Here is a 19,823-nt window from a genome sequence, read left to right as displayed (position 1 = left end):
TCCCCAGTAGAATCTTGAAACGTATTTCTAACATTCAGCTCACCAATATCAAACCAGAAATATCCCAGCTCCATCCATCAAGATTGGGTGTTTCTTTTCCCCGGTTCCACAGCACCTGAAGCTGACTGATGCTGCACAAGGTATTGAGTTTTTCTTCAAGCTCCAACTGTAATATATTTTAAGAGAATTTGAACTGAAAGAAGGAGCTGCTAGTTGGAAAGGATGAGAAGCTGTCAGGACACAAAGCGAGGGCTGGGATCTCAGCAGGTCCCTGTCTCTGGTGAAAGCTCTGTGTTATGTACTCATGTTCATCCCCCCGCCCAGGTGTTTCTGCCCAACACCTGAAGGCACAGGAATGTTTTGAGTATCAGTTGAGCCACCAACTTAAGAACTTTGTTTCCAGCATCAGGAACCTAATCAAGGATTGTGACTCCAACAATTTCCTCGCATTTAAAATGGAGCACCCGAGTGCCTTACCCCAGACCAAGAAGTTAAATGATACTCTTACCCTCCTGTGAAGTGCTTCCCACACTGAAGGTGTCTGCAAAATGCCCTGGGTATTAAAGCCACTGGTGTCAAAGCAGCTGCACTGTCACGGCTCCCCACTGCTTTCCACCCTAAGCACTGTAACTCACTCTGGTGAGGTAAAGCAAGTAAATTGTAACACTACAAACTGCAGATGGGAAAAAGGCTGGGGAAAAGGGTTAGATCTTTCCTTCCTATCCCTCGAGGGTAAGTGGCTGCTTCTAAATCCACTTCAGCTGTTTCTAGTCTGATGACAGGTGTTCACCATGGCTCTGCAGGAATACTCTGGATGGGTTGGAATTCCTGCCTCCCTCCTGTCTCTGCCAAGCAGTAGTGAGAACCACTTCTGTTCAAGTGCTCTCCAGTGAAAAGCTTAAAGTTTTTTAAAGCTTTAATTTGAAATAAATGCTTTGTGTTAAGCTCTTTGAGGGTAGTGACTTCTCTTATACCTCTAGTATTATAATTGGCACTGCAGCTCTAGAAGTTGCTTTGTGTTTCAGGAAGAAATTGCATTACTGAAAGCAACACATCTTTCCCTTGACGTAACAAAATCCCACAACTTGTCTCTCTGGAGCTTTTTAGTCACATACTGATCTGAGGGCAAGCATTTTCAGGTTTGAAGAACCCTGGGAGCTCTCAAGGAAATACAGGGGACAGAGAAAGGTACAGCTGAGCTTGGGCCATTTAGGGCAAGAAGCAGAGCCTCTTTCACAAGGAAACCTCCAATTACCTTGTCAAGAGCACAGAGCTCAGCTGACTCTTCTTTTGCAGCACAGCCAGAGGAGTGACGCAGGAAATCTACAGAGTTTAAAGACCAGTTCTTCAGCTGCACCTATTCATGGAGGTGCTCCTACCCCTTCATGTCCCAGGAAAGCTTGTGAGAGGCAGATGATTAAAAAGTGTTGTTATTTCTCTTAGCATATTTATAGAAATAGGAACTTTTTTTTCAGAATATGTAAATATTAAAAAAAGAACATTTGAGAAGAGCCACATTTTTAATTATTTCAAAAGAAAACAACCAAATGTAATAATCTTCATTCCATAAATAATATTAGCAGCAAACCCTCCCATCATTCTAGGTGGTAAAAGGTTTACAGCACAAGGAGTAATATATACTGTAAACACTGCCTGATCATCTGTAAGCCTCGTCCTTACTGAGTCTATACAGTCTTTATCTCTTCACCTGCTTACACTTTCTAGTGAACTCGAGGGAGAGGAGGCAATAACTGTTATCCAAAAGCCAATCTTTGATTCTCTGTAGTGGGGTAATGGCATTGTTTGCAAGGGCTGATTTCACTGGCCTTTCTTTTTATTTTTAAACCGAAGTGTTTTGTTTTAAGAAGGAAACCTGAGCATTGTTAAGCCTTTGCTTTGTGCCAAATCACATACTCCAGTTAAGAAGTTTTAAAAAAACAAAATACATTTTTTGTTTGTTTCTCTTCATGTCATGGCTTGGGCAGTTAAGGACAGTTGGCTTACAGTTCACTGCAATCACTCAACTACATTTCTGGTTTGTGGCTTTTTGCTTAAAGGGCTATGCAAGGTGTGACGTGTCCCAACACTGGATGGATTAATCTGAGTGATTTGGAAAAGAAGTATGCACAGCGTGTGTGAAAAAATCTCCTTGCCTCACATTTCCTTCTTAGCAACTCTTCACTTGTGCAGGCATGATCCAGTCTCAGTCAGTGTTTTGGCTACAGAGTATATTAAGTGGTGGTAGTGTGGAGACCAAAACAGAAGGAAAACTCCTCACCTGACATACATTGTTGACTGGGGAAACAAGGAAGAGGGTTTTTTCCTTCCCTACTTATCCAAGAAAATGTCCCTCTCTTCTTCATTTGTGTCCAGAGAGGGCATCACCTGTTGAATAGACTCCATTGTTCATCCTACAGTCTTCAGTCCTCATAGAGTCTATTAATTCTTCCTCTGAATCCTCCTCCTCTTCTTCGTCTGGGGCTGACAAGCTGGATGTGGGGCCTTTACATATTTTTAGGTGGCGAGTGAGGTGATATTTGGTTAAATAAGCCTTGGAACATTTTTCACAGACATAGTCCCTCTTTCCTTCATGTGAATTGAGATGCTTCTTCAGGTGATTTGTCCTCAGAAACAGCTTGTCACACTTGGGGCACTTGATCTGCCGTTCTCTGCAAGACATAAAAAAGTGAGTTTGCTCCTGCAAGGCAGCTGATATAATATTAAAATACTGGTTAAGGCACATGTTTTGGCAAGAGCAAAGATGTTGCCCTGATGGAAAGGTCAGTCTCGCTCCTTCCCACCCTTCGTAAATGGGGAGCAGGGGGAACAGGGAAGAAATAAGACAACAAAGTTGCTGAGTGTTAACAATCCTCAGCCATAAATGCTAAGCTTGAGGACCTTACTAGACTGCAACAAATTCTGCAGATGACAGTGCAAAATACCTCCCAGCAGTAGTGCTCCTGGCTCAGGCTGTAGGAACAAGCAACCAGGCAAGTCTGTCTGCCTCTCTCACTCATGCTCACTACAATACACTGTCTCCTAGGCAGCATGACAGAAGCAGCAATGGATTCCAAGTGAGTACAAGAACCAGATGCTAAAAATGAAATAAGCAAAGGAACTAGCTTTGGGGAAGTAAGTTTTTGAGACTAGGCTTTTCTTTTTTTTTTTTTTTTTCTGATTGGGAGTAAATATACAGGATGGAGAGATTCTCAGAGCAAAAGACCTGGCCTGGCACAGGGCTGTGGGTAGGGATCTGCCTACAGGAGGAGCAGGAGACCAAGTGCTTGAGTGAGACCTGCAGGGAAGAAAGGGCTGGGAATTGCAGCACCCCATCCCTAGTGCATAGAGGCAGAGTTCACTAACAAGCTACTTGACGAGAATAGCAGTGAGGAGTTTATGGTCTTTCTGTGGTCATGTTGGGATGTGTAAGCAGTTCTCAGCAGAGAATGAAGTGTAAGTCAAACAACCCCCTCTCTGTTCAAAATGATGAACACTTCAGACAGCCATTTCACAAGACAAGTAGCATGCTTGGAATTTACTGTGTCATTAAAACATTGCAAACATTAGAACTGGACAACTGCAGCCAGTACAACAAGGACTTTGTCCAGACTGACTTCTCTGTCATTTTAGAGAGTGAACTGATCTGTACTCCCTAGGCCAAACTATTTGCAAACTGGAGCTTCTCTCTTGGGCTGTTCAGCTTCATTTACTGCACTCACCCTGTGAGATCACTTACTGCGTGTGAGTGAGTACGTGCTGCTTGAGGTCCTGCCTCCGCATGAACAGCTTCTCGCAGTAATCGCACTTGAGGTTCTTCTCCCCGGTGTGGATGACCATGTGCGATTCCAGGTGGGCCTTCTGGGTGAACGACTTGTCACAGAGGGTACAGCGGTAGTTCTTCTGACCTGGGATTACACACATACACCCACAAGTTGACAGTCAGTGTCCCAAGAAATACAGGAAGCAAACAAGCCTAACCACTGCTGAAAAATAAAATGTTACCCCGAAGAAAGGCACTTTCTTTGTGAAGAGGACCTGTTTCCTCCTGCAGTTCCTTCAGACTCAGCATAAAGGCCTACTTAGTTCTACAGTCTAGATTTAGCTATGGGAAAAACAGGCATTTGACTTCAACATTCCCAAAGCTTTTCAATCGCCCATGCCTCCAAGCCAAAAAAACTTCATGATACTGTTTCAAACCACCGAGCCCCTTGTGTGATGCACGTTTCTGCACTTTGTCCTTCTAAACACCATTGATTCCTCTTCCTCCACTGCTCATGGTCAGTCAGTCTTTCCTGTGCGATCAGCTTTCTGCTTCTTCCACACCAACTGTGCCTCCCTGTTCTGTACATCAGAACAGCCCCAGCAGGTCTGTAAATTTTTGAGTGAAGAAATTCAGGCAAACACTTAACAGGACTAGTCTTATCCAAGATGAATTCTTCAGTAAAAACAATGTTAGCTTCTTTTGTAATAGTAACCATGGTAACCATCTAGTTACTGTACATTAGTACATCCCCATCTCCACATCCCATTTCCCACAGGAACCGTATCTGATGCCTTACCAGAGCCCAGCCACATTTGAAGCACTGCATTGCCTTTGTCTACAAAAACAAGTTCTCTTATCTAACAAACACACAGGTACAAAGCTCACTGGCCCTTTGATAACTCCTATGTTTTATCCCATTTTTGCACTTATCTGTAGTTCTTCCACTATTCTTTGCCAGAAATAGTTCAAAAGCCCTGCACACTACTGAATTCACACTAAGTTTGAATACCATTTGAATCCCACCCCACTGAGTGTTCTGAGGTTGTGTATATCACATTTGTAGTTGATCAGTTTATTAAAACTCCTGACTACTAAGCCTACAGCTTTCTATGCTTGACTTGAGGCACCAAACCCCCAGTTTTATTCCTTTTCCAGTTCAGTGACTTCCATTCTTTGATTCCCAATAGGCAAAAATATCCAACTGTCAATTGCTGGCCTGTAACCTGACCTTCACCCTCTCCCCTGTCCTCCCTCAGTGTTAAATCCATGCCTTTTCATATTTCCTCTCTTCTTACACAGCTGAAAAATCTCTATTTTGTTTTCCTCTGTTAGTGCTCATTCCCTGATCTGCTGGCAATTCCCCCTTTATCCCCAAAGTCTCTAGTGATACCCCAATGCCCACAGAAGTCAACAGCATGTTCAGACTTTACTTTTGATGAGTGACACAGCTGAGCCTAATCCATAACAGTCTGATGCTACAGTTGCCAATTTCAGTTTTGTGCCATTTCCTTAAGACAAAAAACAATTCAAGTAGGAAAGATCTCAGGCCTGTATTTAAGTGGACAACTGGCCACATTAATAGCTCTCAAACCCGGTGTCCTTCTTGCGAGCAGAAGGGAACCCTTGTTTTATCGCAGCTACCAGCGCTGGACCTGCTGTGTGGGAACAAAGGTTTTCTGTCTCCCAGATGAAGGCCAATTAGATGCAATCATCAAATGTTTTTAGACGTGGCACAATCAACCAAATCACAGGTCTACATACTGTTCTATAAGCACCCACACCACTGAATCCAGCTCACTCCTATCCCACCCAACCGGCGCTCTCTCAGGCACTGCTCAGGCATTAAGTGGGGTCAACATGGACTGGAGATCATTCCTGTAGACAGACATGAATCTAAGAATCCATTCTTAGAAAGGCAGGTTGAGGGAGGCGATTCTCCTCCTCTTATCTGCTCTTTTGAGACTCCACCTGGAGTACTGCATCCAGTTCTAAGGTCCCCAGTACAAGAAAGACATGGGGATGTTAGGGCAGGTCTGAAGGAGGGCCATGAAGATAGTCAGAGGGCTGAAGCACCTCTTCTGTGAAAACAGGCTGAGAGTTAGGGCTGTTTAGCCTGCAGAATAGAAGGTTCCAGGGAGACCTTATTGCAGCCTTTCAATACTTAAAGGGGGATTTCAAGAAAGAGAGACTTTTTACCAAGGCCTGTAGTAACAAGGGCAAGGAGCAATGCTTTTAAACTGAAAGAAAACAGATTTAAATCGGACATAAAGAAGACTTTTTTTTTTTTACAATGGGGATGGTGAGGCACTGGAACAGGTTGCCCAGAGAAGTTGCAGATGCCCCACCATTGGAACTGTTCGAGGGTAGGCTGGATGGGGCTCGGAGTGACTGATCTAGCAGATGTCCCTGTCCATGGTGGGGGGTTTTGGAGTATTATTTTTAAAGGTCCCTTTCAATCCAAAATATTCTATGATTCTGTGTTTCTAAGAGCTTATATTTACGGACGCAAGCTCTGTTCTGCCAACTGGCCATGGAATCAGAGAAAACAGACCCTGCCCCAATGATTTCCTAGCAGAGGCATCTCTACAAAGCCCCCAACCCTCACCTGTGTGTATCTTGAGGTGTGTCCGTAAGTTGCTGGGATCACTGAAAGCTTTGCTACAGAAATCGCACTTGTGCGGCTTCATGCCCATGTGCCCCATGAAGTGGACATGGAGCTTGGAAGGGGAGATGAAAGCCTGGGGGCACATGGAGCACTTCCACTTCCTTTCCTTTCCATGGCCTGGCCCATGGTTGCTGCTGTGCCCCTGACTGGGGAGGTGGTTGTGAATATGGCTGCTCAAATGGGCCTTGAAGTCCACATAGGAAGCGCATTCCTTTCCACAGTGGCAGATGTGCACGTCTGGATGTTCAGGGACACCTGTGAGCACAAAAGCATCACTTTTAATGAGGCACGGTAAGGCCTAACAGCATGAGCAAGATCCATGTAAACACTTTGTCTGTGGTAGCAAAGCCAGCTGCAGAGGTTTTTTCACCTTTGTTCCTTTCAGCTACAGTGCTTGCTTTTCAACACTTTTAGGTAGGTCATTTCAAATGTTTTGAGGGGCCAAACTTTGAAACAGTTTTGAGCACAGCTCCACCAAATCAAAATTATCACAACCACAGGTGAGGGAGGATAGGAACATCTTCAGCTAGCAAAACTCCCTTAGCATCCCTTAGTGGATGAACAGAAGAAAAACAACGCTCTTTCTTCAAAACTGTGATCTTTTACTCCTGATCAGTGGAATTAGATAGGGGAATGTTTCTTTTAAAAGATGGTACTCTGTAGTCATGAAATGTAAAAGGAAACTATGACATGCACAAATAGGAATTGAGAAGGAACATAATGCACTCCCAAGTCACAGCACCCAGGGATGGCACTAAAAGGGAATTCAAGGTGGGTACTCCCTGCAAAGCCAACAAAAACGAGTGCTTACTTACCAAGCTGTCGTGCATAGTCCCGACTGTAATAAAAGAGAAGCTCATGTTCAGGTGGGATGTCCCGAGAGGTGCAGAAGTAAATTTTTCCATCGTGAGGATAAGCTACCAGATTCTGCTCTTCCCGGTTCCTATAGCAATAACAAGAGGTATGAATAAAAGCCCTCCAGAAGTATTGACTTTTTGAGAGAGAAAAGATGGAGATTCCTATAAATAGGTAGTGAGAGAACCTCAGTGCTTCTCAGCACATTATAAAAACTTTCATGTCTGTCACTTCTGTCCTTCTTTATTAAGGGAAAGGAAAACTGGACCTTGAGAGCCAATCTGCTCCACCAAATGATGCATTTTTCACACTACTGCTGAGAATATTATTAATACACATTGGAGTGGGCTGAGAGAAGAGAGTTTATGATCTCCTAAGAAACTACAGAAATCTATGTATTTTTCATATTAACTCCCTCAAGAAAAAGAGAATGCATGAGGGAGAAAACATCAGTAATGCCTTAAAGCAAAATTATCTTAAAAAAAATCCTCTTGATTTCCATTTCCAAGATGTGGTCATTGATCTTTTGAAGCAGTATCTTGCATATGTTTGTTCCCAGTGTTTGAAACCAGCAAACTGCCCCACTGCAGTGGGAGATCAAGCATTACATTTCTTGACTCTTGCATATGGGAGCAATGAAGTGAACTCTAGGAGAAACCTACTTTGTGTCACAGAGCAAAGCCTTCTCAGTGGACTATGGATGGAGCAATACTTAAGCCAGTCCAGACAGTTTTCACTGCAGGCTCTGGAAAGACTGAAAAGGACAGCTTTTGCAAGCTGTAAGAGCTTGGAACTTGGCCAAAAGAACTCAGGCACACTTTGCTAATAAAGTATTAAAATCAAAAAGACAATCAACATCACCTTCACAGACATATCCAAAAGGAATAGGGAGGGAAAGCAGTAACAACCTAATACACAATAAGTTACCATAAAAAGAACCTGGTTTAAAGCTTTAGAACAAGGGAAACAAAGTATGGGGGCAAGTCTGGGGCTATTTTAAGACAGCTTGTGTACCAGTTCTCCTGTAACATTCTCCACTGTGTCTTCTGTTTCATTCTCCCCACCAGTTCAAGATGCCCAGGTAACTCTTGAAGGTCCCTTGGCCCCAAGCTCACCCCCCTCTGGGCAGGCAGTGCAGCAGTGGACACACTCTCCAGTACACCCCAAGATCAGCTCAGGTGGTTAGAGCGTGGTGCTAATATTGCCAAGGTCTGGGTTTGATCCCCCTATGGACCATTCACTTAAGGGCTGGACTCGATGATTCTTGTGGGTTCCTTCCCACTCAGAATATTCTGTGATCATTATCTTTCTCTTTTCTGTACAGCCTTCATGAGCCTGCAGCTCAAGACTCAAAGCTACTTAGCACAGTACAGGTGGTTCTCACCTGGCTTTGCGTACAAACATCATCCAGTTACATTCATTTTCATCAGTTGTAATGAGGCAGAACTCCAGGACACCACTGTGATAGATCTATCAGGAAAACAAATGCAATCTTAGGATAAAGTACAGCAATAAATGCAGTCAAAGCCAGCTTCTTTAAGAGAGGACGTGTTTACCTAGAACAAGCTGAGAAGTCTCCATTGCCATTGCCAAGACCACAGCCCTGTTTTTACTCCTTATTTTCCTCTTCACACGGCAATCTTGACTTCTCTGCTACCCGGGAGGCTAGAAAACCTGTTTATCAGCATCTTTCCCACACATCACCTTTAGCTCCCACCAGAAATGCATTTGACTGCTTTTCTTACAAACCAAGTTTTGTGAATAATAATATCTGGGCAAACAGTACATGTTTTATTTATATAAATCAAGTTTATTTTCTGAACATGAAACGATGGGGAAAAGAAAGCTTTAAAGCATCTTTCCTAAAACAAATCATTCATCACCTAGGGGAACTTTCAATAAACAGTGATACGAAACAAACAAGTGCTGCCTAGTGAATCATATATAATCTCTGCTGCAACTCCACACAAACAGTGGAAACCACATATAGCCCTATAAAAAAAAGGCATTAAAGAAGATTTTTGTACTTCAAAATTGATTACCAGCATATTACATGGTATACAGCTCTGTTATGCCGATATTAAGCATTAAACAATCAAATTGCTTTACTTTTGACTTTTGGCAAGGATGATAACGTTGAAGTTGCTGTGTCATGTGGCAAGTTTCACCAGATAAAGGCATGTTGGCAGATCTACGAGCCAGAACACCCACTGACCTTCCAGATGTGACTGGCTGCTTTGTCTGTCCAGTCGGCCACCTCCAGAGAATGGCTCTGCTGTCCAATCAAAGGTCCAAAACAAGTCCGCACAGGAATGGTTTCTCGTGTCCACACACCTATCAGGAGAAGACCCAAATCTGAAGAACTCAATGGTTTAAACAACTAATCATGCATAATAAGGAAGTGGAAGGTTTATGAGATAATGCTCCAGGGATAATATCTAGGCATAAGATCATCAAAGCTTCTACTTCACATGTGAAACACACCTAAGGCGGAGACAAGAACCACCACCACCACATGACACCATTGGGAGCCGCTTTGTTCTAATTATAAATATTTATTTTGTCAGAAGCAAGTAATTTACTTTTCAGTAAGCTATAAAACTAACATCCTAGCCACTTCTACCAATTAAAGTTTTCATGGCACTTTCTGCAGAAGCAGAAAATACTAGTTTCATTAACTACATTTTGCCTACCTAATCCCCAGGAATTTCCAGAATTGTTGCTGGGCATTGTTAAGCAGCTTCTGCATTTCTCCCCAGAGGCAGCTGTATTTCTGTCATGGGCAGAGGGATTCCTGCATGTATATTATTTATTATTAAACATTTATATATATAGGTCTACATGAATACACTGAGTAGCTTTTAGGAATAAACTGGAAACTAGTGCAGCTTGAAAAGAACAGATGTAATCTACTCTCAACAAGCAGCATCACTAAGCAAGCCAATAATCACATTCTTCTCTAGCCTTCAGATCCTTAGGGTATTGCATTGTACTCTTCGATTTCCAGGTGACAATGGCGTGAAATACAGTAACAAGGTCCACATCCAGTGACAAGGTCACAGCCTACATGCCAAATGTAAATGAAGGGAGGGAAAAAAATAGAGGCACTTATGATCAATACTCCAATGAGAGTGCAGAAGTCCAGAAGACCCACAGGTAGCAAACCAAGCTGATGAACGAGCAGACAGAAATCTCCTCTATTATTTCTAATTGTTGCCTTCTCCCAAACTGCAACTGCTGCAATGTTTTCTTATCAAAGCTGTGCCTGAGTTGTCCAACACGATAAAAATAAACACCGTATCTTGCTTGTGCTTGACCTTACGATGTGCCACACTACGGCAACAGCCCTACAGTATAGTTGAAGTCTACGCAGTAACCAGAGCACAAGAAGCTCTTGGATAATGTAAGTCAGGGTGATTACGGATGAGGGAAGCACCTCTCTTCTCCAGTGTTTCTTTCCCACATTAATATCCCCATGGTTTTGGATTTCAGGCAGTGAGTGTATTTTAAACTGCTGCAGAGAAACACACAGTAACATGATTCTTACCCGCCTCAGCTCCCATGATAGACTGCCGGAGGACGAGCTGCTTAGGGAGGGAAAGCCGGGCTCGGCTCTCTATCGGGGTGTCAGGGACAAAGGTGACGGGCCCGTGGTCTGGGCAGTCCGACGGATACGCCTTGTCACACAGTGTGCACCCTGCGGAGAGGGAGAAGGACAACAGGGATTAAAAAGATGCAACAGCTCCCATGGTGCAATCAGCTCTCTACCAATATGCTTCGGCTCAGTTCCTGACAAAGTCTGGTTCTATCAGGTTCAACTTGTCCACTAAATATGTTTTACTCAGAAGAATACAGACCATATTATTACAGTCAGATGGGCACTGACATAGATGTCACTGTTCCTGTCCAATTCAGATCAAATGTGAGAATCTCTACCTACCTTCCTAGACTCCAGAGTATCCCTGCAGGGGAATCTAGCAATGGGACAGAGTCCACTCTTCATCAACCTTACTGCAAAATGGATAGTAGTCTCCCCAGAGCTGGCAGCAACGCTGATGATGTGAGAGCCATTTTTACTCTGATCACGAGTGCAATGAACTTTATTGGCAGAAAAATCTAAGACATACCAAACCAAACACTTTCTAACTGGATACATTTTTGGAATTTACCGGAAACACTTCTTGCACGTAGAACCTCAAGGATATCCATGCAAGGGGACAGAAAGGTCTTCTTTCTAAAATGTTTCTAATTTGAACTCAGATATCCCTTTACCTTCATTTGAATTCAGACTGTGTAAATCTTTACAGCAGCAAAAACCTCACTTTACTGTTACTTTTGAAGGACTCACTGCAATAAACTCATACAGTATGAGTATGTCACTGAATGGAACAAAAACAAAAGCCCAAGAAGAATCAGTACCATCGCTTTCCCAATCTATCATTCAGCAGAAGTACTGCTGAAAAAGAAACCACTGAAAGTCTTCAGTCTAATAACTCTGAGAAAAGGTACATCATAAAATGCTCTCTACAGCATTATTATTTCATCTAGAAAAACTATGTAATTTTAATTCTCTACAGATGGAGCAACCAACACCTACTCAGCAACCACTCTCCTGATGAATCACTATTCTGAAGAAGAAAGATGCTCAGCTAACTAATCAGGATCTCCACAAAGACCTTCTTTGGCCTGTTGATGACCCAACTCCAGTATAAAAGACCTATCGCAGAACTAGTCTTCGGCAGGCCTAAACAGCAGCTCCATTCTTACATGTTTAAAGATAATTTTCAGACATTCCCTTCATACATCAGAGTACCAGAATCGGACCCCCAAAAAGTACAGTTTGAGCAACTACACAGTTACAGACAGCAAGGTATTCAAAAAATGATTAGGTAGAGTCTATATAAGCATTGCTTCATGTGCACAGGTGATATGCAGGAGTAAAGCAATGACAACAGCCAGATCTGAGTATGAGAACCACTATCTGGAACAGCTGCTTTTAAGCATTGCCTAGCACACACCAACTACAGCTCCAAGGAGAGGCAGGGAAGAAAAGTTCTAGGCATGAGACACTTCCACTTGGAAAGGTTCAGGGATTCATATATTTTTAAGAAGTTGAAAAAAAAAAATCTCACATTCTACAGAAAGTCAAATACACTTTCCATGCCTGTCCTTTCCAAATAATGCCCAAAAAAACAACCAAACAAAAATACCCAGTCATTACTTCACTGATTTGGATACCCAGAACTGTCAACAAAGATGACCACAAAAGGGGCTACTTAGAAGTTTCACAAACATTCAAGACTGTAGCAAAGGCACACTTCTTATTTCCTGCTTAAGAACAGTGTAAAAAGTTTTCTGAAAAAGGCCCTGACTCCTGTCTTCTCAGTGAGGAAAAACCACCAAGGGGCTCTAAACCAACTCCTTGTCCTTGCTGTCACCTGTCTGGACACAAATTCATGTTTTATTCACGAGAAGTTTAGAAACAACAATACAAAGTTAAAATTTAAACCTTCCCAAGTCAAGAATCTGTTTTGCAAATCACATGAAAGCACTAGGCATGCAACAGCCATTTTATTATCCTACCAAAGGGGAGCATCATCTGGGAAACAGCTTAGGACTGTGTTAAGTATAGCAACAATAAACTGGCACTTCCAATCCCACTTTGAATAAGAGAAGTGATTTCACCACAAGCATGTTGGATTCCACAGTATTTTGATCATTATTTGCTCAACACGCAACAGATGCCTGTAGGAACTTCTGAGTGCATTAACTGCAAAACTCTTCCTTTAGGAGTGGTAAATTCATCACAGTTCTATGCCCACCTGATTTTAAGTTATATTTTATCCCACAGAACAAAAAGTTTAATTCAATTGTCTGACTAGACACTTTGCACCAAACTGCACCTCTCCCAATTTTAACCAAGGCGCTCCGTCTTCCAATTTCTTAAAGTATGCTCTGCAGGCAAAGCTAGCCATAAGGTCCTGGCAGTTGTAGGGCCAGGCTGCATAAAGAGCAGCCCTCAGCAATGCTACCACAGCTAATAAAAATGATTATAAAAGCTGACCTTATGCTTTAGAGGCGAGAATCCAGACATGCTGCAGGTGAAAGTTCAAATCTCTGTCCCAGCAAATGAGAACTTCACAGTTCTCAAACACCACTCCTTGAATGATAACAGGATTGAGAGTGCAGTACTCAGTGCTCCTCTCTCCCTATGAGATCAACTAACCTCTGGACTAAAGTGCTTTGATGAGAATAATTAGAAATATTAAAATGTTCCTTCTCTCTCTGCTCTTTTTTTCCAGCAGGTCCTGTTGAGAATAACATTTTCATGATGATTGCTCATGTTTTAATAAAAATTTTGCAAAATCACACAATGTCATACTCAACAATTATACCCACTTGACTGAATGTACGGTTTGTGGTGGTATTTGTTGTGTATTTTTCATGCACTTGTGATGTGACTTTAAAAACAAAAATCTCTCATTTCAAACGATAATATTTGCATATCCACAGAAGGCAAGAGGTTCATAAAGACTCAGCTTTCAACCTCAAGGCAACATGGGAGATGGATACAAAGAGAATTATGCTAAAACATCCTACTATGTCTACTTCCAAATATTGTCATTTCAGCACAGTTAATCTGGCACTGCAAATGTTCCAACTTTTGTGGACTTGTTAAACAGCATTTCTTTTACCATTAATCTGTAAGACTAGCAACAAGAGTCCTGTCATCCCACTCGACAATAGCTGCATGACAAACCCTACCCCAAGAAAGCAGGAAATGTCCACTCACATATGGTAAACAAGGTTGCCATATTCTCCTTGTTCGAATTGGAGTCTTCCATTTGCAGAGAGGGTGGTACAAAGGCAAGATTGTCTGCAGACACATCCACATGACTTGGCCCCATGGCTACTTCCTGATTGATGGAAGACACCGCCACTGGCTCAAGGCTGAGGCCCACTTCATGCAAGGCTACTGAGTCCAGGGAAGCGAGGTTGTGTGAGGTAGAGAGCGCCACACTCACGGAGTTGGTGCTCATGGCCACAGTATGAATGGAGTCATTTAGTGTGCTGTCCGATATCCCTGTCACTCGCCCGCCAATGTGGTCGGGCTCCATGACGACAGGGAGTTCCAAAGTGCTACCGTGAATGGGAATGACACCGCCGTGTCCCACAGCGTCCGATGTCAAGTTACTCCCCACTGTGTCTACGGATAAAGGTTCATGGCTCCGGGAGCCATTTGGGATCTGTGAATGATCCCCGGCTACATCATCCATCGTGAGCTCCTCTGTCATCCCATCTGTGGAGATAGGGCTGGTTACCCTCGAAACGCTCTCCATGGTGATTGTAGTATCCAGTGCTACCTCATGGCTGTCACTAGGATGCAGATTTTGAGGACCATGTGTGTTCACTGTGCGGGAGTCCATGGAGACAATCCCTGGTTCCAGCCCCACGGTTCCACTGGGCTGGTAGGGATCCAGAGCCGATGGATTGTTGGAGACTGACAATGCTGGATTGCTGTCAACATTTATAGTGTTGGGATGGATGTACTGAGGTGGTGGTCTGTCCGCCAAGTAAGATAAGATACCTGATAGGAAGAGAGGGAGAAAAAGAAGACAGTGAGGTTACATCAGTTTTCAAATCTCGAACAAAAATCAATCCCAGCAGAGCACCTTGAGACCCAGATCCCTGAAGGCGTTCTCTACATTATCTCCAATTAAAATCCATTACATCTAAAACATGCCTCACAAACATACATGAACCCAACACTCTTGTCAAAATATCATTTGACAACAAATTCAACAGAGCAAGTCTCTAGTTATTTCTCAAACTCTGAACAGCCAAGTTTTTGGCAGAATGTAACCTTAGCTCCTCAGCACAAAGACTCAATCAGAAAGAGGTTCTTCACATTTTAGGCTTAATTTTTCATTCTCAAGAACTAGCTCACAAAGGATGAAGGACTGCTAGAGGAATCTATAATTTGATAACCCTGGTTCATCTTCACTAGAAGAAAAAACAATTCTCCAGGATACATCATTTTTGCTTAGGTATTTAAGTTTTAACAATGACTACTTCCTTCCTCTAAGACTAAGTGGCACAACTGTCCACCTCAGAGATCATCAATTGCAGTTCTGAAGGACACAGATAAGGTCTCTCACAGATATCATGACTCATCTGCTCTCTTTCCTTACATGAAAAATACGTTGTTTCTCCTAAAACAATAGCTTGGTTAAATTTAAATCAGAAACCCTAACATCTTTTCTGGTAGTTCTGGAAAGTCTCTCAAAAAAATCAAACAACCTTCAAACTTACGATATGAAGAAACACCTGTATTTACACACTAAAACAAAAACAAAATCTTTGGAAGAAATACATCTGCACATTCAAGTAAACAGTATTTTCAGCAGAGAGAGGGGCAGATTTTCCAGATTCTGGAAGATCTGAGTCAGCATGTTTCTTTTTGGCCTTCAACCCTATGAGCCATTTGATCTGTAAGTGTGTTCCATTCAAATATGTCTGTTATTACAAGGATGCAAACACGGATATTCTTTCTGCAGCATAACCCCATTAAAAATGACTAAGCCAAGAAATGGACAGTTTAATTTAATCAGCTGGATCAAATATTTCTGCATGCAATGCTGCCTTGTGGCTTGAACAAAGAGGAGCCCTGAAAGCAGCAAGATGACTCATGGAAGAGCCCTGTGAAACATCAGACTAAACATCACAGGAACTAGAAAGATTATTCCAGCTCAGAAGAATGGGAAATACTTTTGGTCCTAATGCACTCTCTTCATGTACTCTTTGCTCACTAAACAGGCAGGCAGGTTACGCAGTAGGAAAGGCTACTCCTAAGCAGCTGGAAAATTCAGCCATTAGTCAACAGGAAGCTGGATGAGATCTGGGCTGCTATAGCTTTTTTCCCTAACCTAGGTTGAACCAACAACACCCACTGGGTCACCCTGAAGAAGTTTAACTACCCTTCCACCCTGCCAATCTTAGCTACAAAACAAAACAAGGACTATATTTAAAGCTCCGATTTCTGTGTCTTCACATACTAACATGTTAAATTCTACATTTATATCTAAAGCACACATGAGAGAGGAATCAAGATACAAGTCAGTATGTTAGGCCTTTGAAAATCAACCTTGAACAACAACGAAGAAAAAATGTGCCATTGGGAAAGAGCCCAAACTCCTCAGCTGATGGTTTGCCCTTTTTGAGCTTTGAACTGTTGTGACCTACTGTTATGCACATATTAAGTACTGCTTCAGCCTATAGGAGAAGAAAAATAGAAGCAGCTTTCAAACTGTAAGACACTGGAGACAGAACCCAGGCATGCTTTGTTTTCTGTTAATCTTAAAAACCAAAGCAGGAGTAGCAATCAAAGGTTTGGTTTAAATAGAAAATGCCCTGCAATTCTCTTCATTCACAAGTACAGCAAAAGATACCTGAAAATAAAGGTGTGTAAATGACACAACAGCCTCCAGACAAAGGCATGGAAATAACAGCTCTGCAAAACAGTCAGTCTTGCCGGCTTCAGGACAGAAACAGGTGGCTCTTAAAACAGTTTCTCTTTCTTTTCCCCTCCATCACCACCAGACAACTTACCAGGTAGAATGTGTCTGAAATAGCTGCTCTCCAGGTGAGGGTATGGTGGCGGAGGTAGGGTGTAGTTTCTCTCTGGTATACCACACATCACTCCTCGATCCCCAATACCCATTGGGAGCATCAGAGATAGAGCAGAGGGCAAGGAACTCAAGGAGGGGCCCAAGTTTGGAATTGCAACAGGCAAGCCTGCAAGAGAAAATGCCAATTTAAACTCAACAGAACTACTTAAGTTTAGGAACACACAAACTAATGAAGCTCCTCAGGAGCTCTCTCCCTATGGAAATACAGCATGGTACTGTCAAAGTAAGGTGGCAAGCTTCAAAGAAAGGATCAGTTATCACAGCACTGAGAGGTATGCCTGAATACAGCCAGATCTTTTCTGGATACGTTTTGTAGGGCTCGCTTCTACTTTACAATTGTAATGGACTTCTGTCTGTGCAATCCCCTGAAAAAAAAGAGCTAGGAAAACAATTTTGCTTCACAGGTGAAAAATCATTATTTTCACCTGAGAGAGATTAGACTCAGATGGAGGCAGATCTTCAGCTATAGTTTGTATTTCAAAGGATTCTGCTACTACTCCCCTACAGTGCAAACCAACGACACCGACACCACCACCCCCACCACCCCCACCCCCCACCCCCCCACCCCGAACAAAACAAGGCTGCCACTAAGGTGTAAGCCTGATAAGACTCATGCCTTTTGCTTTGCCCACATCAGCAACGATTTATGGTCTCCCCTTCCCCAACTCTACATCACCTCACCACCTGCTAAAGATATGACTTGCTATCAGAGCAAGCCTTGCTACTCAGTTATGACCATTCCTGTGACAGTAAAACACAGAGCATGAGCTGCAATACCCTTTGTGGGGCCTTTCCCCGTTACCTGGTGCTGGTATGGCATTGTGAGTGGGGGACGCCGCCAACCCCAAGTGACTCCCCGAGACCGGCAGGGCATTGCTCACAGAGGATGAGGTCAGCTGGTCCATCCCTACAGGACTCAGGTTCATTTCATTCATTCTGGAGCCAGGGAACAGAGAGGGGAGGGGGAAAAAGACAAAGAAACAGATGCAAGAGCATTCCTGATTACTGACTGTACTGTGGTGAGGAAGGGCTGAGCAAAAAAACTCAGACATTGGCGCATAAAAACTTTGCCTTAGAAAGCTAAGCATAAAGCACATCAGCCACTCACATCGTCATCACATCACGATCAATACGTATTGACCAGATTACATAGCAATAATAAGGATTTAAAACTAGTTCAAAAAGACAATCAGACCATAGCTTTTTCCTCACCATTCAGAAAACACAGTCTCGCTCCTAGCAGTCAAAGCCACTGTGATTAAAGTATTGTGAACACAGATCAATTTGCAAGCTGAATGTTACAAATACTCAGACAACAGCACCTGATTTAAATTTCATGACTTCTGGACACCACATTCACGTTTGAAAACCAAAGTCGGGGGAGAGATCACTTCCCACTGGTAATGGACACAAAATCTCTAGTTCACCATCAGTTCAAACCAGGCCAACAGTGACAAGAGTTACCACTGCAAAACAGTCATAGTACAGAATTTTAATAGGCTGCCTCAGTCTGGTTCTACATGCTCCTATTCCATTACAAATTGGCACCATGGGTGACACGTTATTTCAGAGTAAGCAAATACTGGTTCCTGAGTGCCTGCATGGCTCAGGTGAGCACACACCACATCAGTGGTCGTAGAGCTGCAGGAGCCAATGCGCTGCCCAACACCTGAAATCGCCAAACCATGTCAGCTCCAGGCACATCTATCCTCTGGGGTCTCAGGCTGCACATGCAGCCCAAACCAGTCCATAGGGATGGGGACACCAAGGAGACACGGTCAACTCATGCTTGTCGGAACTTCACAAGCTCTGCCTGGCCTATGCTCTGCCCACCCTGGCCCTCCTGCCCACACAGCAGCTCTAACCAGCAGCTCATAGGGCCGGACAGACCAGCTACCCCACAGCAGCCACAACTCAGGCAAGGAGACCCAACACCCTCCCCGCTGGTCCAGCCTGTCACATGGCCCTTGCGAGCAGCAGGCCCAGGTGCTGCAGTACTGATGGAGAGCTGGACCTTAGACTGCCATTCCAGTAAGGAAAGGTATACCGCTCACCCAGGAAAACAGCCAAATACACCGAACTCTAGCGAGTTAACAGCGGAAGATCTCGGAAGGGGCCCACAGGGACCATCGAGTCCGCCCCCAGCCCCCCGCACAGCACCTGACACCCGGAGGGCTGAGCCGCACGAACGGCGTCGCCGACTTTCACACCGCGTCCACCCAGCTCCGCACACGCACTGCCCTACCCTGCCACCTGCCTCCAGGGACGGTGCCGAGGGCTCCGGCTGCACGCCGGGGCAGGGCATTTATCCCTCGGCCCAAGCGGCTGCTGAGGATGGCGATGCCCAAGGGAGGGAACCACCACCTTCGACCCGGGACCGAGCCTCGGGGCCTGCGGGAGGCGCTGAACGCTTTAGGGACACCCTCCCCTGCCCGCCCCATCGGCCGGGGTCCCGCCCGCCTCTCCGAGGTGCTCACCTGGGGTGCATGGAGCCCGGCGCCTCTCCGGCGGCGGAGCGCCCGCAGCCGCATCAGGGCCCTCGGCCCCGGCCCGCCGCCTGCCCCCGGCCCCGGTTCCGGCCCCAGGCACGGCCCGGCCGCAACCCCCAGCGCCGCCGCCGCCGTCTCATGGGCGGGCCCCGGGCGGCGCGGGCCCGGCGCGGGCGGGCGGGGGAGGCGGGAGCGGGCGGCGGTGATGGCGGCGGGAGGGGACGGCGCCGCTTCCTGGCTGTGGCGCTCGGCGGCGGAAGCGGCGCCACCGCCCCGGGACTCGGCCCCTCACCGCCCGCCCCGGCTCCGCCGGCTGACCGAGAGCCCGTGCCCAGCGTTCCCCGTGCCGCGCCTTTCGGAAG

The 19,823-nt window shown here is 44.6% G+C and overlaps 1 protein-coding gene across 2 annotated transcripts; it reads right to left on the bottom strand.

The window, feature by feature from the left end:
- Window positions 1-1,414: 1,414 nt before the first annotated feature.
- On the bottom strand, window positions 1,415-19,564 carry PRDM4 (PR/SET domain 4). Of its 2 annotated transcripts, none has more exons than XM_027715046.2 (11): window positions 19,450-19,564; window positions 17,775-17,908; window positions 16,893-17,078; window positions 14,077-14,871; window positions 10,831-10,980; window positions 9,499-9,617; window positions 8,668-8,753; window positions 7,244-7,371; window positions 6,369-6,683; window positions 3,737-3,905; window positions 1,415-2,669 (listed from the first exon to the last, which is right to left on the bottom strand). In XM_027715046.2, the coding sequence occupies exons 1-11, from the start codon at window positions 19,458-19,460 to the stop codon at window positions 2,360-2,362; spliced, it is 2,403 nt and encodes an 800-aa protein (XP_027570847.1). In that variant the 5' UTR covers window positions 19,461-19,564; the 3' UTR covers window positions 1,415-2,359. The 2 variants fall into 2 exon arrangements, with proteins under 2 accessions (XP_027570847.1, XP_039236726.1); XM_039380792.1 differs by lacking the exon at window positions 19,450-19,564 and adding an exon at window positions 18,295-18,419 and having other exon boundaries at window positions 2,360-2,669.
- Window positions 19,565-19,823: the final 259 nt, after the last annotated feature.

The sequence above is a fragment of the Pipra filicauda genome, unplaced genomic scaffold, assembly GCF_003945595.2.
Source record: "Pipra filicauda isolate LSUMZ 115617 unplaced genomic scaffold, ASM394559v2 scaffold201_size1378038_pilon, whole genome shotgun sequence".
Taxonomy (NCBI): domain Eukaryota; kingdom Metazoa; phylum Chordata; class Aves; order Passeriformes; family Pipridae; genus Pipra; species Pipra filicauda.
This window is presented reverse-complemented; position numbering and strand designations above follow the sequence as displayed.

Bases quoted from the DNA above. Each gene is read 5' to 3' on its own strand.
- PRDM4 (XM_027715046.2), bottom strand. The intron at 10,981-14,076 runs GTGAGTGGACAT...CCCTCTCCGCAG, and splicing joins GGCAACCTTGTTTACCATAT to GGTGCACACTGTGTGACAAG. The intron at 9,618-10,830 runs GTAAGAATCATG...TTCTCCTGATAG, and splicing joins TATCATGGGAGCTGAGGCGG to GTGTGTGGACACGAGAAACC.